The sequence below is a fragment of the Pinus tabuliformis genome, chromosome 9, assembly GCF_031772625.1.
Source record: "Pinus tabuliformis cultivar Carrire ecotype Pingquan chromosome 9, CPIR1, whole genome shotgun sequence".
NCBI classification, from domain to species: domain Eukaryota; kingdom Viridiplantae; phylum Streptophyta; class Pinopsida; order Pinales; family Pinaceae; genus Pinus; species Pinus tabuliformis.
In genome coordinates, this window is record NC_142307.1 from 1,352,722,441 (window position 1) to 1,352,749,170 (window position 26,730).

General features: G+C 37.0%; 1 protein-coding gene across 1 annotated transcript in view; it reads left to right on the forward strand.

Moving 5' to 3' along the window:
• Nucleotides 1-12,291, forward strand: part of LOC149153519 (SPFH/Band 7/PHB domain-containing membrane-associated protein family) — a 90,487-nt gene extending 78,196 nt beyond the window's left edge. The window contains exons 2-5 of the mRNA XM_089445994.1: nucleotides 9,454-9,574; nucleotides 9,671-9,762; nucleotides 11,319-11,415; nucleotides 11,675-12,291. Coding sequence (XP_089302120.1) covers nucleotides 9,454-9,574; nucleotides 9,671-9,762; nucleotides 11,319-11,415; nucleotides 11,675-12,045 — 681 coding nt within the window. The 3' untranslated portion in view covers nucleotides 12,046-12,291. The remainder of the gene's footprint in view (nucleotides 1-9,453; nucleotides 9,575-9,670; nucleotides 9,763-11,318; nucleotides 11,416-11,674) is intronic.
• Nucleotides 12,292-26,730: the final 14,439 nt, after the last annotated feature.

The window sequence follows — 26,730 nt, forward strand, 5'->3', positions numbered from 1 at the left end:
CCCCCCCCTTGTCCACACCTTGGGTCGGGCCTGGAACGATGCCCCGGAGGTTGATGCAACTAAAAAGAAATAAAAAGCATAATTTGGCCACTCTCAATAGGAAATGTACCACAAAATGTAAAATATGTCCGAGACATACAAATTTAGCGGGTTGGCAAAACCCAAGCATGAGCTCTACCCCTTATCCATGGCCATCACCCTGGTTCCTATGGGCCTTAGATGAGTTCCCTCTATCATTAAGGAACCCATGATTGTTCCAACCCCTGCTGGGCGATGAACTACCGCACCTCAAGGTGGTATCCACTGCTACATATTACGCATCATGCTCTCCATCCCTTGGAGCCTCGAGCAGTTATAAAGAAAAGTCAATCAAAGGTAAAAGGCATATGAAGAAGAGTGGAAAAACAAAGGTTGGGTAACTCATGTACCACGATTTGCTCCCTCCTACACTCAGATACCTAGGTGTGGGCTTCCTTTATTATAGCTACCCTTACAACTTGACATGTGGTGTAGATGATTCCCCCGATCCCCACTCCATTCCATTATTATATGATTTACCACCTACCTCTTAAAGGATGTACCATGGACATGCCATCACCTTTAGAGGTTGAAACCACCTAATAGGGTCCTTGGTTAACCCCCTATTGAGATTGGAGACACTTGTACATACAAAAGCCCACTATGGAAGAGCATGCCACAATGAACTGCCTCATTGATCCCATGATTTGTTAGCATTATTACTCGATTATTCTAATGATTGGTTGTATTGGAGGGCAAGGGGACTTATGGATCTTATGCAGGATTGCAAGTGGGTCTTCATTTAAGGCTTGGTCTCCCTATATAGGGTCCTAGCCCTTTAGAGGGTCACATTGACACTTGTAGGGTGAGTGTTGAGAGCCATGGGTTTCCACCATAGCAGATGTTACTTCATGGATCCCAACAATGTTCATTGATTGCTCGTGTTCCACCTTTTGGATGAGAATGATGCATATGGTCCACAATGCCCAATCGGCTCCACAGTGGCACCATACACTTACCAGATGTTCCAGGATGCCTCCTGCTGCAAAGGGAGGGCTTATGTCATTACTCCAGCCCTTATAGATGGTCTACAAACATATTTGATCCATTTGGAGACCCATGAGGATGTCCTTGTGCCCCCACACCCACTTGGGAGCACCACAGGTTCTTGATTGGATAACAAGGGGCCAACCCCTTGTCCACTATGTTTGGAGTCCATTTCTTCATTATGGCACCCCTTGGACTTCATCAAGCCTCCTCAAAGGCCCAATGACTCACTTTGTTGATCATTTGACCCTCTTGAGAGGCTTATCTTTACATTATTGAGCTATTTGGTGGGCTTGTCACCAAAAGTTTTGTTATTATGCACATTATTTTATTTGAGGGGCTAAATTAGGCCTAATTAGCTAAATCAAATTCATTAGGAAGTGTATAAATACAAGTGTGATGAATCATTTTGATCATCATCACTTGGATTGGATCTTTCTCTCTTGTGAGAATTTCACTATCCTTCTTGGAGGAAGATATTGGATGAATGGATGAATTTTGATGTTTGGATCTCTTCATTTTTGTCTTGGAGCTTTACTATTGGCATATAAGGATGATTGGATACACTCTTTCTTACATGTAAGTACTCTTTTAATGTTATTTTTTCATTTTTTTGTCACATGCATGTTGTTGGGGATTTTCCCTTTACTAGGCTGAAATTTACTACATTGCTTATGCGAAATTGTGGAAATTTGTCTTTTTATAGCATTGCATCATGTTATGGGCCATGTATGAACGAGTGAATGTTCCTAGAGATATATTGTCAAAGTTTTATCTTGATAAGTCGTCATATCTTACATATCGAAGTGTAAGACCTTAAAGCAATTGTCCCATGCCCTAATTGCCATGTGAAATTGTTGTAGAGGCCTCCTTGACTAACTGAATCCATTCCAAGCATTGAGATATCCTTGACTCCATTTCTCCCAAAGGATTAGGCACTGATCCTCCATAGGTGATGACCTAAAAGCATATATTTCTCACATTTCTCTCTTTCTTTCTAGGCCTAGCCTCCATAGGTGACCTAGGGCATCATTTTTCTCACAATTCACCCATCAAAAAAATTCGACCTATTGTCCCCTACTATGTTGTTGTGTTTCTCGAGTCCTAAGAGCCCTCCAAATTTGAGGTAATTCCGATGGCGAGATCTTGAGATATTCCAAGCCCTAGCTCTGAGATCGATTCTTGCCCTTGGTTTCCCTTGGCTAGTGACCTCATAGGGATCATTGCATCAAAATTACTGAAAATTTCTCCTTTGATCCCCTTCTCCCCCTCAATTAGGTCAAGCACACCCATGGTTGATCAACTCCACCCACTTGACCTAATTTTGGGTCCACTTGGTCTTGGGTGGTCCCACAACTTTTAAAGATAATCTCGCAAAGACCACTTAGAAACCAAGTTTTCACAAGGGTTTTATGACTAGGTCCCTCTTTTATATGGCTTATTTGCAAACCCTAGCCCTTGAATCCCTCTTGGCCCTTCTTAGAGAGCCTTACACCTTGCTTCTCAAGCAAGTAAACCATACATTTGAGTCTCTCTTGTGAATAGGCCCTTAGGAATCAGTGCTTATCTTTTCATTGACTCATTCATTTAGCGATTCCCTCTATACCAGGTCTCCTCCCATCGGTGAATTTCCGTAAAGAGCAGGGAGCTTTAGCTGAGGTGACAGTGGACTATTGCTCCATTGTTTCCCTTGACCTAGTAGTTGTTCCTTTAGGATCCCCTCCTAGGACCCCTGCTAGTTTGAGCGGTAACGGGACATGTAGCTCTTTAGGCTGTGAGCGTTATTGGAGTGTAGTTGAGAAAATGCACTCAAAGAAACGCAACAAGTTATAACTTTGAGCTTCAACCTACAACTGAGCAATTGCATTTATTGTAATTTACTAGTTTATGATCCTCAAGTGTCAAGACTCGTCATTTTTTTTGACACTCTTACAGGTTGGATTTCTCATGCCTCAATGACTTGGTGTATGTGCATTACAATATCCGACTACAAGTGGAGCAAATAGAGAAACCATTAGATGTGGATACCATTTTCTTAGACAATATTGATGTATTGTCTAAGTGGAGGGTGGAGTCTGAGGTTCCCACCATGGAGGAGTCACCTATATGGTTAGAGGAGGAACCATTAGTACAGGGGCATCAAGAGGAGGATGACTCGGGGGAGCAGGAGAAAGAGCAAGAGGAGCAGGAGAAGGAGAAGGAGGAGACTGTGGGAGCATCAACAACAACACCATCTGCTACAGATATAGTAGAGCACAACTCCATACCTAGTAGTCATCATTTGACATTAGGTGTAGGGCCAGGGCCTTCTATTGCTAGGGGGAGGCATAGCAAACAAGCCATCGTCTTTTCTCGTAAAAGGGGGAGAGGGCACTGATCTCAGATAGCTAGCTGCTAGTTTTGTTTGTTTTGCTACATATAATTCATGATGATTAGATACTTTTATATGTGTGATGTTTTTTTGTATTGGTTCTCCACATTTGAGTCTTTGATTGGACAATTATCAGGGATCAACAAGATTTGGTATCGCCTTTGATGTATCATTTTTATTTGACATCCACTACTTCAAATATATCAGTGCTTTCTTCATATTAATGTGCCAGTGCGTTTATTTCATGTTGTTGCTTTATATGTTTAAAAATCTGAAAAAAATGAATATATTATGCATTTTTTATGTTTTGCTGATATTTTTTGATATTTTGCCGATATTGCCAAAAAGATGTTTTCAGGACCCTCGCTGATATTTTGCCGATACCGATATTATCAGCATTGATATGCACAACATGAAGGATTAATCCTCACCAAAAGGGGTGATTAGTACCATATCTAATACTAATCCATCCCATGATTTAAGCAACACCATAAGCATATTGTCACTTCAGAGAGCCATGGGGAAAGGCAAATAAGAGATTTTGTGAGCCACAAATTGTAGGGAAACAAGTGAATCATAGGAAAATCATAGTTATGTACAGAACAGAATTGCTCAATGCTACTAGGAGAAAGTGCTATTTTTTCTTTCTTTTTCTGCCATGCACTCCAAGTCATGGAGCTGGGAGGAGAAGAGAGAGCCTTGACTGCTGGCACTACATGTAATGATCATTTCATACCTACCTCCTGTTACAAGTCACTTTTACAATTCAAAGATGACGAAACCACGGTTCTTTGGAGGTGACAAGTGCTTGACTGGGATAATTGGGTTGTGAGAGATCTAATGTTAAATATCTAATACCAGGTCTGATTTATTTATACCTCAACAATTATTTTATACCCAGAAACTATTTACTCAAATAAAATCTGAAAACTGTTGGAAAATAAAATCACTGGTATTTTAACTTAAATTTGTAGTGGAAATAAAATAGGGAAAATCAATCACACTACAAGAGAAAAATTCTACCCAAAACAATGTTCTTTCACTTTATATTAGACAAATTAGGGCCTAGACCCACAGAGAATACACAGAAAAATTACAATTGTTGGAACGTGGAAATCGACCCTTCTAGAAAGTCAGCCTCAAGGAGTTAGAATCTCCTCCTGGAGCTCGGCCGTCTTGAGGATTTCAGGTCTGGAAAATCAACCTCCTCTACCAGCTCTAACTCGAGACCTCTTTTTCCCTTTGTACAGACCTTGCGCACTAGAGAAAAATCTGCCCTTGGTTAATTCGGCCTCCCTTCAAAACTCAGCCCTCCTCTTCAGTAATTCGGCCTCTCCCTCCTACACTCAGTCTCCCTAAAATTTGCTCCTGAAATTCCCTTGCTGCAATTCTTTTCTCTTCTCTTCAGTGATGGAGTCTCTCACTCCTTGAGAAAATCTCTATCTCAACAATAGCAATTTAATGTAATGTGTCTTCATCCTCTCCCATAGGTTCTCTTTATAATTTCTCCATGGGCCAAATCCTTAATATCCAAGGTGATTGAGGGATAGGATTAGCTTTCTTTGATCAATGGTGGAGATTAGATCTAAGTCACTTAAATAATTAATTATTTATCCTTAGAAAAACATTAATTCAAAGTCAACATTAATTAAATAATTAATCAATGTACTTTTTCCTAAGTTAAAACTTAGGAAGGAGATCATATTAGTTGCTCCTCTCGAATAACCACCTAAAGAGGACATCTTCTCTTGCATGTTAGACACAAGCCCATGCAGAAGACCACCTTCTGAAGCTACAAAATCAACATCTCATCCAGCTCACAATTTTCCTCCTTGTGCCCCTTCACAGCAAGCTTAGGAAACACGTGTTCATTTTCCATGTGATCCACTGTTGTTAATGATCTAACTTCAGACATTAGCTGAGAAATCTCACCTAAGAATCCCCCTTGGGTGAACTCATCCTTGGTTTGATCTGCATTCCCCTCAAAGTGGCCATCCCTAACTTATTTCCATTTCCTAATAGCCTCCTTTTGAGGGTAGTCCTGAAGCAAATGTCGATGGTGAGGCAGCAACAGCATTGAAACAAGATATTTTCATAGTCTATGATATGCATGCTCCTCTCCCACACCACACTTATCCTTGGATGATATTGGTAAGCCTCCATTTACAAACATCTACACTAGTAAACAGGGAACTCCCTCCATGGCTAGGGTTTCACAGTACTGAAATGTATCCAACTTATCACTGGTTGCTTTAATAAGCTTCTCATTGTAGTGGCACAGCAACAGCCCTGAAAGATGAACTTAGATGTAGATCCTATCTCACAAAGCTGAACTCGAGTTAAAAGAGTCATACCATGGACAGAGCACCAGTCCTGAATGTTGAAAAAGCGGTGGGCCTCCCATCAAGACTGCAATCTTTCTATTCGGCATTCTGGACTTCAATGACTTAAAACATTACTGATTAAACCAACAAAAACTTTAGTAAACAAATAAATCCAAGAAATCTGCACTTCTTAACACCGAACTGTTTGCTGCAATTAGATTGTGGGGCCTCCAAATCACATTGGCAATCTCCTTGACCAGTTCCAAGCTAAATTGTCTACTTCAGCAATGGATGGCAACTCCAAAAGTGTGAAATGACAAAGTGTTGGCAGCTCCAAATGTACACAAGTGGGGTGGCTTAAACGGTTGGCCTTGTTCAGAACCTCACAGTGAGACGGTTCCAAAGAGAATGAAATGAGAATAATAGTTTAGAGTTTGTCATGTTCTATTTTATAGGATGAATGGGGTCCACATGAAAAGATTTAGCTTTTTACTTTATTTTCCATTTTTCAGCATGACCACAAAAGGTTTCCCACAACGTGGGGTAAGAGCTTGAAAAGCCCCCAATTTTATAATGGAATGGGTTGGGTACAGCGAGGATGTTTCCGAAGTCTTTGATAGAGTTCTCACCAGTTTCGGGACATTTTGGTGTACCAAGGTCCCCAAAATGCTGCATTGTGCAGAACGTTGGTTTTTAGGGTGGGAGAGGCTCCTTGTGCAACAAAGGCATATATCAATTATACTTTTTCATGATTAGAGAAAATTGTATTAAAAGACTTCTTTACAGCTGTAATCCAATGATGTAGAGTTTCAAGTCACCTTAGGACTTGGATGTCTCTTTCCTAAGCTTCAACATCTCTCAAATACCCCAAATGATGCTTCCCTGCATGACTTCTGTTGAGAGTGCTTTCCTCAGCTGTTGTCCTGCATGCACTATTCTGATTTTGTAATCCAGTAGTCATCAACTTTTGCATTTTATCCAAAGCTTGATGTAGAATCTCAACCAAGTCTTTCAACTGGTTAATATCTTTTTACAGATTGCATCTTTTTGCCGCATATTACAGTGACAAAATAATTTCAACGCCAAGCTTTCTCAAAAGCTGTGCTCTGATACCCCTGGGCCCTTTCTATTACTATCCAAGGAATCAGTCACCTTATTACTTCTTTGAGATATCTACTGTACCTCTACCGCTCCACTCAAGAAGTCGCAATATCATCTTGTTTGGAGGTATCTGCTCTGCTTCTACCCAAAAACTGCAACTGTTTTAAATACCCAGAATTATATAGCATTGAACCAAAGTTCATGCAGTAGCCATGACAATAAATCTACAAATTGAGAGAGAGAGAGAATTCTAAATATGGAGTGTTCAAAGCAGACGCAATTTTCCCTTTGAAGCCTAGCAGGCTAGCACACACTCCCATTTGTTTATATACAGCATTCTTGCTAACCAAGTTGTCCCAGTAATTTTAGTCACACTATCTGTTAATTATTTTCTTACGTCCAAAGTCAACACAAACTCCAAATTATATCCTCACTCTAAACACATCACATCGAAAATTAGATCCTCTTACCAAAAGCACACTTTTCCTTAGCTAACCTTACGCTTTACTTTTCATGGCTTTCCTTTTAGTTGGTGCATGCTTGTGTATCTGTCATCGCCTGTTTTATCCTGTATACTTTTAAGTTTTTGCTTTACCTTTCTAAATCTAGTAATACCTGTATTTGCTTGAGGATTGAAGGATCTACATCTGCTTTACTCTTGGAATATTCCTGATTATATTAGCATATTGTAGTTTTGAAATACCAGGTTACACATCACATTTCAAGCTTCAGTTTACATCAGGCTTACTATTAATTGCATTGCTGCTTTTTCCCCCGATAACAATTGGTTTAATCCATTTCCATGAGCAGTTCTTTTTTGAATAATATATCTTTCAAGCAGCATCTCTGTGGAAGATATTCTGGGAATAAACTGTGTTTAAGTTTTGACATTCCTTTCAAGTAGACACTCCACTCATCATTAAGGGATTAATCAATGTTCCACAAAGACTCCGGGACGGGGAGACGCGGGTGCAGGGAGACGCACAAAGGGGAAGTGTGGGAGTACCTTCAAATTTTAGGGAAATATAGGGGGGATGGGGGAACGTCGAAGTATATAATTTTTTTCCTTTTTAATATATATATATATATATATATATATATAAAATTCATATTCTATAATGAAAGCATAAATACAATAATACATCCATATTTGAATTAAATAATGAAATACATTGATCCATACTCATCATCCTTACTAATACATACATGATTCATCCATAGACCATGAGATTCCATAATGGAATACTCTGATCCATATTCATTATTCATTATTCACCATTCTAGAATCTACATTGATTTAAAAATTAAATTCATCATTCTAGATTCTGAATTGATTTAAAATTTAAATTTATCATTCATCATTCTAGAATCTAATTAGTACTAAGAAAAATAGACTATAATAGATACTGAAATCTAAGTGTGGAATAGTAAATTGATATAGCTAAAACTCAAAAATAGTGGAGTTATGAGTCTAAAAGTCACTCTAAAATACACAGAGGGCTTGTTGCTCTTGATTAAATACTAATTCCATACCCTTGTACATGACAAAATGCAATGGAAACATTGCAATCCATCGAATCCTGAATTCCTGAAAAACTGTTAAGTCTGCTGGATTTTGAGTGAGATCTAAAATTCCACTTTCTCCATATGAAATCCAATGAGGCCAGAACCACTCTAAAACATCCAGAGTCATTTCATGGTAATGTTAAAAATTTAAGTAAAATGAATTTTTACTTTAAGAATTTAACATTACCATGAATTGCATAGCATTAATAAGGAAATATGGTCAAATACTAGGTTTTCCCTGTCATAAATCATTGTTAACAAGCAAATTTAAGTGGGGGCGCATAGCCCATTTTGAGGCACACTCGGGAAACATCCCCCCCTGCGTCTCCCCAAAAGGGGGATGTGGGGAAATGTTTCCCCAGACGTCCCCCGTCCTAGGTGCGTGGGGTGTGCATACCCGACCTTGGGGACGTGTCCCCGTGGAACACTGGGATTAATAATAAGCTTAGAATAGTAGAGGAGTAACCCACAATGAGATTAAATAGGTGCTAGATGGAGGTAGCTGTTATACTAGGAAATAAATCGGTCAGCATAATATTATAATATCACTAAAATTATAAAAGATTTGATCAAATATTAATTGCATATATATATATATAAACAAACAAATGAATAATAACAATAATTCCTTTGTGATGATGATAGTGCAGCATATTACTTTGTAATTGTAATTCAAATACACTCATACTTTGATGATGTGCGAATACAGTGTCTGCATGTGTTAGCAATGTATCATCTCTGCTAAATCTCTCAAGAATACTTATTAGTTGTGTTGCCTTATTCCATTAACGAGTATTTCTGATCAAATTTGGAGGAAATTAATGTGGCAATTAGCCTTCTGGAAGCAGTGAAAGTATCAACATAGTTTTCAATTTTGTCATAAATCCAAGACAGATTTGCATAGTTCTGATTGATCCCACTGTTATGTGTATTTAGTTGCGAGTGACCAGATTGAGTATTAGAATATATAATTTATAACATGGTTGCTGATCTCTAAGCATATAAGTTACGTGTATTTGTTTGCAGGACAATGTCTTTGTGCAATTATTTTGCTCCATCCAGTATCGTGTTGTGAAACAGGATGCCGACGATGCATTTTATGAGCTGCAAAATCCTCAAGAACAAATTCAAGCTTATGTGTTTGATGGTATTATTCTGAGTTATAACTTTTTTCTGCCTTTTGTCTAATAGTTTTTTCTAAAAAATAAGCCACTTACACAGGTTCTTGATGTTTAAATTGCAGTGGTTCGAGCAAATGTTCCAAAGATGAATTTGGATGAATTATTTGAGCAAAAGGGCGATGTTGCCAAAGTTGTGTTGGAAGAGCTTGAAAAAGTATTATGTGCTCTTTAGCGTTGTTTTCGTAATTCTTGAAAATGTTTATTTCCTATATCTGCTATATTAAGAATTTCATGGCATATCTGGTTAAAAACATTATTGTGAGCCTCATTTGAAATCTGATTTTTGAAATTGAAGAGACTTGCAGCAGAAATCTGGAAGTTGAAAATAACATGAAATCTGAAAACCAATAGGGAGCTAACAGTGGTAAACAACTGGAAAAATCAGCAGTAACACCAGTTTTTTCAGCACAACTATAACAATTTCAGCAATATTGAGCAGCACATGTGATAGCAAATTCTCAAGTGCTTACAGCAGAAACAGTCCAGCAGTCATTTTAAAGCACTTGAATTATATATTAAAAAACTACATCACATAAAGACTGGAACTTTCTTGAGAAGGTATGGATGCCAACTCAGGTCTAAATACAAGGGTAGTATGGACACTACACCTGACCAAGAATAGTCTCTTATAGCTACCTTCAATAACACGTTCTTGATAAAGGGCCTCACTTTAATCCCTAATAGCCTTATAACTAAATTACTAATGTTCCTACTATAGCTTGATTATCTTTGCATGTGGATATCTAGACTCTACATAAATCTCTAATATCTATTAATTAATAGAAAAGTAAATCGTTTGTCAAAAACTTTATCTTAACATAAAATCTGTCAAGTAATCTAAAGTATAAATGACTATCACAAATTCTAATGACCCAAACAAAGTACCAATAACATAAGCTTAAGCGGGTTATCTTTAGACGTCATAACAAACCTGTAATTAGGTTTTTTTTTTTGGTGGATGTAGTTTTGAAATAACCTCTATTTCAAAACGTTGGCCATTCCTCCCGTAGAAAAGATATTTTCTTAGTTTTGTCAATCTTATCATCATACCAACTTACAGTTTACTGCATAAACTAAGCCTTCTATATGAAGATAAAGATATAGATATGTAACATGGCATGTGGATAGTGGGTCTTAGACTCGAATTATTGTCATTAAAGTTGTGCTTTCAATTTTTACAGATATGTATTCTGTGAGTGGCTCTTCTTTGTGCACATTTTGGCCAGTGTGTAGCTTCTATGTTATAGTTGCCTCTGTGCTTTGTCATGCCCCTTTTTCATAATTTAATTGTGAGGTTTGGCAGACGTTTTTATGACCTATAATGGGATTGCATTTTGGTTACTATTTCTAAAAAATGAGCACCATTTACCAACTTTTACCAATTAAAGACAGGAAAAAAATATGACAATGTAGATTCTTGAGAAAATATGTATATTAACATGGAAGCCTTAATTGATAAAATGTATATATATATTTTTTAATAATTAATTCAAACTAGTGAAAAAGAAGTCATCATTTAATTTAAAATCATGGGTTTAAATTATGTATTTAACATAATTTGCTGGGATGTAAGGAATATGTGAGCTCTTTATTTTGAATGCCCATGCCTTTCTGTTTCATAAATTTGGATAGTCTCAACAAGCTTACTGTAGAACAAAATGCATATTTTTGAAGGCTATCTGATATTTGTGGATGTAAATTTCATATCAGGCAATGGGGTCATATGGGTATAACATACAACAGATACTTGTGGTTGATATAGTTCCGGATCCTTCAGTACGGAAGGCAATGAATGAGATCAATGCAGGTTTGGTCACCTTTTATCCACTTTTTTTTTTGGTTGGTTTATGTTGTCTGAAGAGAAGCATTAAGATTGCCCAAGTATTATTGCATTTAATATTTATTCATTTAAGGTGTCTTGCCGGTTTCAACTTTCAAATGTTTAGTGGATTCTGTTGGAGCAAAATTGGTAGTGATATCATCACTATAAATGATTTTGTGCATTCATCTTCCATAATCAAGGGGCATATATTAACTCATAGATTTTGAGTGATTCATGGTTGCAGCTCAACGACTTCAACTTGCAAGTGTGTTTAGAGGTGAAGCAGACAAAATACTACAAGTTAAAAGGGCAGAAGCTGATGCAGAGGCAAAATATCTTGCTGGTGTTGGGGTTGCACGACAGAGACAAGCTATCACAGATGGGCTACGAGAAAATGTGTTAGAATTTTCCCATAAGGTCCCCGGCACTTCTTCGAAGGATGTCATGGATTTAGTCATGATAACTCAGTACTTTGACACAATAAAAGATGTTGGGGCATCATCCAAGAACACGACTGTCTTCATTCCGCATGGTCCAGGGCATGTGAGAGACGTCAGTGAGCAAATAAGGAATGGACTTATGGAAGCATCAAGTGTTTCTCAGGATTTGCTTTAGAAAATTGCGAAGGATTTGATACTGTTTATGGTGCATGAAATATGCTTGGTTCCTTTACTTTCTGTGTGAAAACGGGAAAATTTTTATTATGAAAATAAATTATGTATTTGTCTTTCATTTGAAATTCCGAGCGTTCGGCTTATACTTTTTATGTAGATGAAAAATGAACAGTCCAGCTATACACACTTCAGAGTTGAAGGAACAAATCCTCTAGAGAATCAACATAATAATAGTTTTATTATAATAGCCTTGCTTAACATATTGAGAGATATTTATTTACTACCCTGTTCGTTTTAATGTGGAATTACTTCCACCATATAAATGGCAGCTGCGGTTTTCCTTTTGCAGGGAATGAAACCAGGTTTTGTAATAATAATTTCCCATTGGAGATTTTAAAACAGAGCGAAGAGAGAGAACGTAGATATTTTCCATTCTAATTTTACTTAATAATCCCTCCATGAAAGAGGAGCAGATTTCCCCCTTTTGAGTGGGGTGGGGAAGGAAGGGCAACAAGCCCACCTCTTAATGCGTGGGAGGGAGTCAGTAAACCTTCGGGACCTTATATGGAAAAGACCAGAGGAACTCAGGCTGTTAGAAGAACAGCATAGGAATCTGCTATCATCAGTCCAAGGATATTACAATTGGAAGAGTGCCAAGAGAGAATATGGTGGCAGGCTATCATGCAGATGTGCCATAATAATAATAATAATAATAATAATCATGCCATAATTATTATTATTATTAGATTCATGAAGCGTAAGGTCACTCACCCGTTGTTCTTGTGACTAGTCAATGTATATTTATACACTGTCACTGGGCTCATTGTAAACCGTCATCCATTATCCAATCTTTCATTAATATTTGCAAAGAAATCTCTGTTAATTTCATAATGAACAGGAACTGTTTATTACGTCACATGTGAAACTAGGTAGATTTCCAGGTCATTCTAGCCAACGATGCCTTGTCAGTGGTTGTACTTTCAGATAGCCAAAAGTGGTGCTTAAAATATTGGTTAAAACTTTTCTCTGATTATCTCTGTACCTCAAAAAATGGTCAAAGTAGATGTCACAAGCCATTGGGAAGGACCACCGTGTGCACCCTCATAGAGGAGATTTACGGAGTCTCTTCAACGTTATAGACAAGCTATGGAAAAAGGTATACTTTTGAAGTGATCCCATGCAACCCACAAATCTCCCTCGCACAATGCATTTAAAGGAAGCTTTAAGAGTAGCGGGGCTGGTCAAATTTAGGTTTACTTAGATAAATCAAACTGGTGCGATACTTCATTCAATCTTTTTAGCTCATGTATGAAAGTTAATATCTGTAGAAAGCTTCCCCAGTGAGGCCGAAGTGCACGAACAAGAGGAAAAATTCCTTTCTAAAAGCCGATTTCAAATATATACACCCTCTTTTCAACAAAATAGTTGTATCAAGACCATTACATATGGTTTGGTTTTAGCGTTGGCAACTTCTATTCCAATTTCTAACCGAATGGGTATGGTGGCAAAATGCCTTGCCCAAAGGCAATCTCAGCAGAATGGGTATGGTGGCAAAATGCCTTGCCCAAAGGCAATCTCAGCAGAAAATCTGTGGTGGAAAAGCAAGGGTCGTCAATGTGCCTTTGTTTATGGGGCATTTGAGAATGACAATCCTCTTTCTTGCTTCTGCAACTGCCACATATTCCACCTCTGTTGTGGAATTTATAGGAACTGACTGTTTGTGTGACCTTTAGGAGACAACTCCTGATCCATGACTCATAAGATATAGCTTGAAGTAGATGCTCCATTTTCTGTCTCTGTCAAACTTTGAATCAAAATATCCAAGCAAGCTGAGGTTATCTAGATGTGAATATTTGAGTCCAAAGTCTTGAGTTCCTTTCAAGTAGTTTAAAACTCTTTTTTACGGAAAACTAATGTTTGTCACAAGGCGTTTGCATAATTATGGAAAGAATTCACAACAAATGAAATATTTGCTCTAGTAGTTGTGAGATAGATAAGACTTCCCATAAGCTGTCTAGACTCTATACTTGGTTGCATCGTTAGATTCATTCCTTATTTTTGATGTGAAAGGCATTTGCATAATTATGGAAAGAATTCTCACAACAAATGAAATATTGGCTCTGGTAGTTGTGAGATAGATGAGACTTCCCACAAGCTTTCTAGACTCTATACTTGGTTGCATCCTTAGATTCATTCCTTTCTTTTGATGTGAGCTTCATATTTTGTTCCATTATAGTAGATAAAGGATTGCATTCAACTATGCCAAACTTCAACAATTCTCCAATGTACTTCTTTTGGGAGAGGGATGTATACTTTTTGGATGTTGAGTTACTTCAATACTCAATTAGTAGGGAAAATTTTTCAAATCTGTCATCTCAAAGCCCTTCAACTCTTTCTTTATGAATGCAGTATAGTTTTCATTGTTACTTGTTATCAATAGATCATCTACATATACCACAAGATATATGATGGTTTTGCCAACTTTCTTGACAAATAGAGTTGCATCATTGAGATTAAAGTGTTTGAAATTTAATTTCTAAAGATGTTCAATGAAGTTTTCACATTGGGCTTGTGGTGCTTGTTTTAAGCCATACAAGGATTTGATGAGTTTGCATACTTTTTGTTCTTGTCCCTTCACAACAAAGCTTCTAATTGAGACATGAAGACATAATATTTCAAGTGTCCATTCAAGAAAGCAATTTCCATGTCCATTTGATGAAATTTCCATCCATTATGAGTTGCCAAGTCGAAGGGAGTTCGAATGATGGCCCATTTTATTGTGGGAAAAATGGTCCCTTCATAAATAACACCTTTTTGTGCAAATCCTTTTGCCATAAGCATTGCTTTGTGCTTGTTAAGTGAGACATTTAATTTGTACTTGTTCTTGTAGGCCCACTTGCACCTAATTGGTTTGGTTTCAAATGGAGTGTCCACCCACTTCCATGTTCCATTCTTTATGAGAGCATCATACTTCCTCTTCATTGCTTCTTTCCATACATCATGAGAAGCACCTTCTTCGAAGGAAGCTAGTTCGAATTTAGTAGATAAAGTCAATCCAGAACCATATGAAACGTCCATATCGTTGGTGTCAATTCAATTAGAATTATCTACATTACCTCCATCTTTTGTAGAGGAACCTCTGAATTCTTTTTGACCTCATTAGGACGATCACTTACAAGTGTTTTGGTGAGCCACTTTGGGGGACCTCTTTGAGATGGTCCAAGTTGCTTTGTTGATTGAGATAGGGTTGCCTCAAGGTTCAATCTTCCAATCTTATCAATCACCTCACTCAAAGGGTCTTCCTAATCTGATGAACTGGTCAGAACTTCACGAGGGGGAGATAGTGCTTTAGAAGGAGATTCCAGAGATTAATCCAAAATAGGGATATCTCCCCTTCAAGATGTCGAATCTCATTATCAAATTCATAATATGCCTTTCAATGAGATATCTTATCCAAGCGATCAAGTTGCCGCTCAACAATATTGTTAGTCTTGGAAGATTCAAGAAAAAATCCATTTGTTGAAGGAATAGATTTCTTATTTAGCTCATCATAAAGACATTATGCCTTGGTGGTATCTGAATATCCCAACAATATGCACTTCTGACTCTTTGCATCAATCTTGCTCCTTTTTCCCTTGGGAATCAAAACATAGTGGGTGAAACCAAAGACCTTGAAATAAGCTTGTCAAAGTAATGCGGCCCTACCACATTTCATAAGGAGTCTTATTTTTAAGAGCATGAGATGGACATCATATACTGCTTAATGTAGAACCACATCAACCCAAAGCATCAACTTTGCATTTTTGGAAAACATCATGGAGTGAACCATATTCAAAATAGTTCTTTTCATTCTTTCATCTAAACCATTTTGTTGAGGATTGTATGGAACATTGGTTTGATGTTGAATTCCATGTTGGACAATATAGTTTTCAAATTCATTAGAAATATATATTTTTCCATTATCAATGTGAACGTAGCCAATATGTGATTGTGCATAATTTTTGATCCATACATGAAAATTTCCATGAGTTTCAAAAGCTTGTGATTTGCTTTTCAACACGTATACCCAACACATCTTGGTGTAGTCATCAATAAAAGCCATCATATGTTATTGACATTTGCAAAAGGAACATGCATAGGGCCACAAAAATAAGAATGAACCAATGCAAGTTTTCTACATGCTCTGCAATTAGGATCATCAAATGATTGTTTGTTATGCTTTCCTAGGATACATGCATGCCATCATATGTTATTGACATTTGCAAAAGGAACATGCATAGGGCCACAAAAATAAGAATGAATCAATGCAAGTTTTCTACATGCTCTACAATTACGATCATCAAATGATTGTTTGTTATGCTTTCCTAGGATACACGCATCACATTGCTTTAGTCTACTAGGAATAGTTGGCAAACCAAAAGCACTGTTCTTTTTCAATAAACGAAGGCTGTCATTATTAATATGTTCAAATGTAGCATGCCACAAAAGACTAGATGACAATGTATATTCATCACAGTGAGAGATGCATGCATCATTCTATGTACGAGCAAATGCTCCTTTTAGGTTCAACAACCTTTCATCCTCCACTCCAATCATGACAACCATGTTGTCAAATGCCTTTCTTATTTCTACTTCGCCATTGAAGATATGAATGGAGTGGCCTTGCTGGTGAATGTGAACAAGGGACAACATATTTCTTCGCAACTCTAGAAGGTAGAGCACATCATGTAATAGAAAATCAAGAAATCCAAGGAGTTTAACCCTGGTTTTGAGGGCTTCAGACTTGATTTATCTACAAAATACATTGTTACATTTACATTGTCACCGAAGTCTTAAAATAAGTCTCTTTGGAAGGTCATGTGGCATGTTGCACCTATATCAAGCAACCATGCATCTTTCCAAGAGAAAATGAAGTGTGAAACATATTTTCAATCACTCCAATATTGCAATTAGAAACAATATAATGAGTAGATTCAAGTGCTTTATCTTTAGCTGGATGTGATGTTTTACCTATGTCTTCTTTCTAGTTTTGATTGTCTTTGGTTTTCTCCCAAGGGATTTTTCATGTTGATGCATTATGTCCATCTCTGCCGCAATGAATGTAGCGAAGATCAGGTCTCTCCTTGATGGTGTTTTAACTCCCCCACCTTTTGAGATTATGTAGTGAAGATCTAGTCATTCTCCTTGATGGTGTTTTAACTCCCTTGCCTCTGAGATTCTTTCTTCCACATCCTCTTTTGTTGCCACTTGCTTTAGGATAATCATGTGACTGATTCTTCCCTTTCTGAGCTAAGGCACACTGCTTCTTCAAGGGATTGAGTCGTTGTCTTCCACTTCTCGAAAACATTCTCTTTCTGCAATCTTCTCGTAAAGAGTCAAAATTAATGGAGTTGAGATGGTTACGAATTTGTAGGGATTCAAGATAGTCAGAGTATGTAAGGTAGAGGGCCTTGACAAATGTTGTGAGAGGAATGTCTATCTTCACTCCAATAGCACATGTATCTTGCATGATGGGTTTGATTTTAGATGCTAGAACCAAGAGATCATCATCTTTTTACTCAAGCTTGAAGAGTTTACCATTAATTGGACAAGCTCTAATTCAAAGCATAAGTCATGTAGGTCATTCAACTTCTTTAATGCACCATAAGAATTTGTAACATAAACTAAATGACAACTCACCTCTTCGCTTATAGAAGCAACAGTAAGGGCAAAGGCTTTTTTATCCTTGTTCTCCCAAATGGGTAGCTCCTTATTTGATGTGAGCTTGGTAGGTGCGTTTTCTTCCTCTCTTTCACATATTCTTTCCACAAGTCATTGAAAATGAGGGTTTTGTAATCTATCTGAACCATTATCAATAGTTCTCCTTTCTAATGAGCACTATGCCGACAATGGAGATGAGATAATGCATTTTCAATAGAACTTCCAGTGGAGTTTTAGATAGGCAATATCTCACAACAATGATGCCTTAAGTTCGCCTTCGGATTCTTCTTCAAATTATGAATACATACATGATATAAAGGAGAATCACATAATTAGCCAAGGAAAAATGAAACACAACAGCGGGAAATCGAAGATGAAGATGTACTTTGATGCATAGATGAAAAAAATCACAAACAAGCAAGCAACCTCGGTCCAAAAAGTTCCAGACATGTTAAAGCGTAGAGAAAAAGAATAAGTTAGAGGAGAATAAGTGTGGAGACGTTAAGAAGCAACTCGTCTGGAACACAATCATCGATTCCGGTCTGACTCTGGTTCGATGAACAAGCCTGTTTAGTGATCTGAAATGTCGCATTTATTTTCATGCTATAGAATATCACTGGGCAAAATCTACAGCTCTAAAGAATATTCACATTGTCATCTCCTCAAGCTAACATGAATCTAGAACCTCATGCCGACAGGACATGGTTAACAGAGAAAAAAACTTACGATCCATGATAGTCAAAACCCAAAATTGTGAGCTTAACTTGCCTATGTATGAAAATGGAACGTAGGATTTGAAAAGTTGGCACCAGGGGCAGTGCAAGAAAGAAAACACCAAGCAATTGTACTTCAAGGTAAATATTTTTCCAACACTTATGTCACAAATCCCAACACGAATCATATTTGAGATTACTTAATTACAACAATTTTATTGCCGCCCTAAATTTTCTCACTTAGCATCTATATATTTGTGAAATCACTTCACATAATCTAGTTCATGATAAATCTGCATATAAAACAAACTTAGAAATAATCAATACAACATGGGAATATAAATTAAAAACAAGATCTACAACTACACAAAGTTTGTACAAAAAGCATACATTATATATACATTATATACAACATAAGAATAAAGTTACAAATACATACCAACAAAATATTCCAAGCTCGTATAATATAGTACTTCAATCTTAGCACAAACTATTGCTTTCCATTACTCTCAAGTAACAAACAAGAAGATGGCATCACACCTTGCCAAATCCTAGCCACCAACAATCTAACATTCACACCACCAAGTCCTTTTTGGCAAAGGCTTGCATCACACAACTGTACAAGAAAAAACAAGATATTCTTTCACTATCTTCTCCATATCTAACAAACCTAGTAGCCCTAGGTTTTCAAGTGACACAAACTTTGGTCTCCTTCTCTCATAAGAACCACAAGGAGGAGAACCACAAGAACAAGTATTAGGCTTTGCTCCTCTATCGTTTTTCCAAAACCCTAGATCCCCCTCTCGTTATGGGGAAAATTGTAGCCCTAGCACCTTCTTTGCACTAACACAAGAATCCTAGTGCACTAGACCAAATAGCAACACACAAAGAAAAAGAATTACATATGAAGGATACAAGTTCACTCTTCCTCACATATCTAAGACATTATGTGAATGTAATTATTGAATTAAGGCTTCTTTGATCCATATCAAATTTTTGAAAGATGTTTTTGGCGATAATCACATCAAAATTCATTTGTTGACGCGTTTCGAACCAGCAAGTGTCGTTCATCGTCAGGACAAGATAGAATCACATCATGGTAACTAGTTAAATAAAGAGATCGACCATTCAAACAATTAGAAATAAACAACTATTTTTGACCAAAAGAAACAACTACATTTGACTGGGCTTCAACTATAATTTTTTTCCCCTACTCCTAGGAAAATCCCCGTGGAAAAGATTATGTGTGATGTTGAGTTTGGGATTAGGGGCTTACCTAATAATATTAAGGACACCATCAGACAAGACTGTGCTATTGTCCTCAGGAAAGCAAAGCCCCCTAGGAACAACAGTAGCAAGGAAGAATTTAATGTCCTAAAATCCTTGAACCAGAATAAGGAAATCGTTGTTCTTAAAGCTGACAAAGGTGGCACTGCTGTGATGCTTGACAAGGTGGATTATCGTAGGATTATGTTGGATCACTTGTGTAATAACGGTAGCTATAAAAGGCTTAATATTAATCCCCTGAAGAGGATCTCCAGAATAGTCGCTCTAGCCATAACGTCCAGTAGCACTGTGGGCACTTTTTGCCACAAGCTTATTGAAAGTAGCCCAATCACTCTTAGGATCTATGGGCTTCCAAAAATCCATAAAGATGACCCCCCCCAAAGACCCATTGTCAACACCATAGGAGGGCCTACCTACCTCTTAGCCAAATACCTAGCCTTGAAACTTAAACCCCGGGTTGGTCATTTAGAGTCATTCGTCAAAGACTCTTCTTCGTTTGTCAATGAGTTAAAGGGCTTAAAGTTTGATCATAGGAACACTCTTGTTAGTTTTGATGTAGTCTCCCTTTACACTAGCATCCCCATTAAAGATGCCATTGATGCCATTAATCGCTTCACTGATCCTGATACCGCTAAGTTAGTAGAGATTTGTCTTACTTCTACTTTCTTTTGCTTTGAAGGGGAATTCTATGAGCAGACTTGCGGGGTTATGGCTAAAGATGGCCCCACCCTGTCCCTTGTTGTGGCTAATATTTTTATGGAAGACTTTGAATCCAAGGCTTTGACCTCAGCTCGTCTCTAGCCTAAGCTTTGAAAAAGGTTTGTAGATGACATTTGTGTCGTCTAGCCTCATGGCCAAGAAAAGTTAGATATTTTTTTTTCCAGCATCTCAACAATCAATCTTCCTCCATAAAGTTCACTATGGAGCAAGAAGTTGGAGGATGCTTGCCTTTTCTTGATGTTCTCATTTCAAAGAAGGATGATGGTTCTTTCTCCCACCAGGTGTTTCAGAAGAAAACTCACACTGAGCAGTATTTTCATGCCAAGTCTCATCATTTAACCGCTCAAAAGCTTAGTGTTCTCAACACGCTAGCTACTCGTGCGCTGAGAATCTCTGATGAAAACCACCTCAATAAAGAGAAATCCCATCTCCTTAATGTTTTTGTTAAAAATGGTTATAGTAAGCACCAAGGTCTTAAAGCTTTCCTCAAAGCTGGCAGAGGTCCCAAGGTTAAAAAAGACCCTAAATATCAAATCTCAGGGGTGCATCTCCCTTTCATCTAGGGGACCACTGACAAGATTGCGAGGATCTTAAGAAAGCATAATGTTCCCTCAACCTTTAGACCCCTTAACACCATTCAGAGCTCCTTAAGATCTGTAAAAGACCCAGTTGACCCTAAGGATATGAAATGTGTTTATGTTATTCCTTGTTCTTGTGGGACCCTCTATGTTGATGAAATTGGGCACTCTATTAATCAGAGAATTCTTGAGTACTCAATGGACATAAAGCATGGGAGGACTCGGTCTTCAGCGTTGGCAGAACGTGTGGTGAAGACTAAGCATCACATATGCATTGAGGAGGCCCGGTTCATCGCTAGAATTGCTCCTTTTCATCACCGGAAGTTTAGGGAGGCCATTGAAATCGAAAGGAGGCCAAGTAATCTTAACAGGGATGATGGATGGAAAATCAACAATTGTTGGATCCCTTCCCCTTCCTCTTAAAACGCCTCACTCCCCTCCCCCGCTTCCCCCCTCTTTTCCTTTGTCTGGTGTTTTCTTTTCGGTTTTGGTTTTTTTTACCTCGTCTCTTGAATTGTTCGATTTTCCTCTGTGTTCCCTTCTCTATTTATTTGTTGTTTTTCCATTTTTTCTGTTATTTATTTAGTATTTATTACTATTATCTATTTATTATTATATTTATTAATATTATTATGATTTATTTTTCTAATTTATCTCATAATATTTCTATAATAATATTAAAATTATATAAATTTTATTAATGAAAAGAGAGAATAATTTCCCTTAATAATTATGTATTAAGTTTAATTTCTTCATTTAGTTTTTATTTAATTAATACTTGGTATTTTTAGATAAGGATACATTTTTAGTTATATATAGTGATAAATATAAATAAAATCTAATATATATATATAATTAATTAATTAATTTAATATATATTTTAAGTTTTTATTCAATTTTTAAACCTCATATTTATAATAAATAAATTTAAATATAAACATAGTTAAAAGATTTTAATTATAAGCATGTATATTCAATTATATATATATATATATATAAATTTATAATATAAATAACTTTTAACTAATATATATTTTTATAAATATATATAATGTTTAACTAATATATTTTTAATTAGTTTTTATTAAACATAATATTTATAATAAATAAGGTTATATATAAACTTAGTTAAATGATTTTAGTTAATTTTAAGCATTTAATAAATAAAAAAAATAAAAATAAAAATAAAAATAAGTAAATAAATAAATAAACTAATTTATAATTAATTAATAAAAAATTTCCCTAACTCCTGGTCTAGTCTTTTGTAGCTGAAGCCCAGTTAAATGTAGTTGTTTCTTTGGGTAAAAAATAACTGTTTCTTTCTAGCCATTTGAATGGTCGGTCTCTCTATCTAACTGGTTACCATGATTTGATTCTTCATCTTGTCTTGACGATGAACCACACTTGCTGGTTCGAAACACATCGACAAATGAATTTTGATGTGATTATCGCCGAAAATATCTTTCAAAAATTATGTGAATGATTAATATAATCAAGTTGTGATGAAAACAAAATGCTCTTTCCTTCCTTTATATGGAATAAATGAAAGAGGTCAACAATAATAAAGTTGATTAGGTCGATAACCATCTCTAGAAAGCTAATTGATCGTTAATGAGGCCCAAATGTGAATTTCTCCAACTCTAAGGTGACACATGTCTAGCTCCATGATAAGCACATCCATTATACGAAGGCCCCAAGGTGATTGCTCCATAAGACAAGGTACAACACTCCTCCAAAGGTTTCAAACACTTCAATGCTACCTCCTAATCCATGTGCTCCTTTGAGTCCACCACACTTCCATGAACACTCTTAAACCCAAGTTCCTTGAACTCAAATAAAGCTTCTATGTAAGTAGCCATGTGATCCTATGTTATCTAAGGATTAAGTCCCTCTTCTTAAATTTCTTAACAATCCTCCAAATGAGTTCTCCTCCCAAAAAAACAACCAATCCCTGCATGTGAGCATCAGAAAAAATGTCACCATGCCACATAGGAATCCAACCTCTTAAGGAAGTGTAATGCACAAGAATCAAGTCAAGGTATATCATTCCATGAGTAAGCTATCCAATGTCTAGGTCTACTAAGGTACAGCCAAGGGTAGGCATCACACCATGCACTTTGCATCACATGAAGCACCTACAAGCATGGTGTAAACACTTTTGGACTAACCCCAAAAACTAACACTCCCTCTTTCTGAGTGTTTTCGTAAACACTAGTATTCTCCCATCATATCTCAACTAAATTTTCCATTTGCGAAATATGAATTTTTTGTAGTATTGGAATAAATGATTGGGCCCTAGAAACGAATTGTCACCAAAACATCATTCTCCTTCATCAAGACATCACACCTCACCTCCTCAGTCAACTAGAAGGATAACAAATTGAAGTATCTAATGCAATATGGTTATAATATCTCTAGGAGGTATACTTTTCCTCATCGAAGTTTTGGCTGCCCCTATATGTTCTTGTGTATCTTGCAATGTTTAAGTAGGCCATCTTGGCTTCCTGTAAGCTAGAGTAGATGAGGAGGAGGCACCCTTTCTTAAGCTCTCATCACTCACACTTATAGTTCCCTATAAGATTTAAAAGCCTCATTGTATGTGATAAAAAGTAACCTCGATACTGAAGGGTTCTAGCTAAGTCCTCTTCTCCTCATGAACATAAATATAAACTAGAAAAGTTAATATACAAAAAATATGTATCTTATAATTTTAATTTAAAAAATTTCTTTCTTTATATATAGATATTCATAATTAATGTTTATTAACCTCCCATCATTCTTTTATATATAGATGTAATAAAAATAAAATATTCTTAGGAAAATATTCTTTATCACTTTAAATTTTAAATCTTTCTAGGATTACTATATATTTTTATATTTTTTATTCATTTTTTTTGATTTAGTCAATTGCCTTGGTATTAATCTTCCTTTCTCCTTTTTGATTATATCGAGGATTATTGGTATTACTAATTTATTCATTATTGACCTTGATTTTGTTTTGACCATCTTTTATTTGACCTATAATAGGTTGGCCCCCTTTTCTATTTTATTTATTTATTATTATTATTTTTATCATTTAATTTATTAAATTTTCCTTTATTAATTAATTATTTATCTTCTTTCAAAATTAAGGGTCTTTTCCTAGCTGTTAGAACTAGCCTTTACTTTCTAGCCGTTATAATTTTCTTTGCATCAATCTCTAGCTATTTAATCTAATGCCAGGATCTGATTCTCCATCTTGCCCTTGTGATGAACTACACTGGGCAGTTCAAAACACGTCGACAAATGAGTTATGATGTGATTATCTCCAAAAAATTTCTTTAATCAAGAGTTAGATTCGTAAGCCATCTTATAAGCTATTATTTAAGCTTATCTCATTGCATCTCATAATACCAACTGACATTGTCACATAGAAAGGCCTTGACAAACAACTCTATCTCTCCACAAGATCAGAGCACAATGTTGGCAAGACAATGGCTGATAGACACCATCATCATTGTCTATCAAAGAACATACCCCACTCGAGTTTTCACAAGGTATGTCCTTTTAGGACAATTCTTGTCTTGGAATAACACATCCTCAAGGAATTTCCTCTTCGACTACTCTTACCTATTGGATGCTCTACCTCATCCTCAAAGAGTATCAAAAACTAGCTGCTTACTCAATCCTCCATTCTTTCTTCACAAAGTGAATAGAAGAACGATATGTCTATCTTTCCCTCTCAACTAGGGAGGAGATATCAACCAATCCAAGCTTGTCTCTCAAATACACAAACTTCTTATTAGGAAGAGTTTTTATCAAAATGCCAGTTACCTTCTCCTTGGTGGAGATATATTGTAGCTACAACACTCCATCTTGCACCAACTTCGTATGTAATGATACTTGTTATTTATGTTCTTTGTCTTTCCATGGAATACTATGTATTTAGGCAACCTTATGCAACTGGTGTTATCACAATGTATAACTGTAGGGTCCATTGGTCCTTCAAACAAGTCAAACAACAACTTCCTCAACTATACAACTTCTCTACTAACTTCACATGTTGCAACATATTAAGATTCATCACTACTCAAAGAAATTGCCTCTTGCTTTCTACTCATCCATGATATTATAGAGGATCCCAAGCTAAAACATCCTCCAGTAGTGCTTCTTCCATTTATCTCATTCAGCCTCCCCAATCAAAATTTGTATATCCAATCAATTGTACATCATTCTTTCTATCATACTTCAGGAAGTAATGGATTTTTCCTCACAAATATCTTAGTATATGCTTGGATACTATCCAATGGTCATATTTAGGCTCTATTTGAAATTTACTGAGAATATTCACTGCAAAACAAATGTCTGGTGGAGTGTTCACAAGATACATCAGTGAGCCAACCAATTTTCTATACCTTGTAGGATCCACGAGGCTTGAATTATAACTTCGTAGCCTCTTCAAATTTGTGATCATGGGGGTTGTCATAGGTTTGCAGTTCATCATGCCAAACCTCTGCAACATATTAATCACATATTTTCCTTAACCTAGATATATCTCACCAGGTCCTTGCCAAACTTCCAACCCCAAGTAATAGTGCATCAACCCTAGATCCTTCATATCGAATTATGCTGCCAATTGCTTCTTGCACTCTTGAATATGACCTTCCACACCTATCATGAGAAGATCATCCACATATAGAAGAATTATTACAGGTTCATCCTTCACTACTTTTATATAGATATTCAGATCAACAAAACATATTGAGAAGCCCAATATTTGTAGATATGTGTCCATCTTTGCATACCAAGCCCTTGGAGCTTGCTTAAGGCCATAAAGTTTTGGCATTATGATTCAAGTTTGGCGCTATGGCACAAGTGTTGTACTTGATGGCAACTCACTCAAGTGGAACAACCCTGTTCTGGCTCTCAAATGGCTCTCAAAATGATGAAAAATAAGGGGTTAGCAGGTACACCGTTCAAAAGGTGCGGACCCGCAGGCACGCCGTTCACCAAGTGCGATCATGTCCACAGGTTATCCAAACAGAAGGTGCGGACCCCAGTCCACTCACTCCAATGCAGAGAAAGCGCGCACACGTGGGAATTCTTATGTCTGGCCCATGGTATTTAGCTTGACGTTCATGATCCTATGGTTTTGGCTTGTGGTATAGGATCTAAATTATTGAACCCCGGTTTGGATCCCTTGTATTGGTTTTCGATGGTTTTGTCCCATGGTGTGAATAAGGGCTTGCTTATAAAAAGGAAAGGAGATCACTTGGCTAGTCACTTGTGAAATTTGAATATCTTAAGATCTAAAATTTTGGGTGATCGGTTTTAAAAGCTAGATCTAAATCAAGGTGAACTTTAAGGCGAATCTATTGATAGGTCGTGATATCTCGGGCGCATGATTAGATCTGTGGATCTGACTGTCTGAGGCACATTGGAGGACTATTAATTTGGCTCTATTCAGAGGTCCGCAGGCGATCCACAGTGTAGCAAAAGGCGCAGGTGCGGGGGTCTGCAGTGAAGCAGAAGGCACTGGTGCGAGGTACGCAGCGCAACAGAAGGCACAGTGCGGAGGTACGCAAAGGAACAGAAGGACCAGGTGCAGAGGTACGGTGCCAGGAAGACAGTGCAGGTGCGGATCTGAGCAGAGGTATGCAGTGCAGCAGAAGGAGTAGGTGCGGAGGTACGCAGAGCAGAAGAAGGACC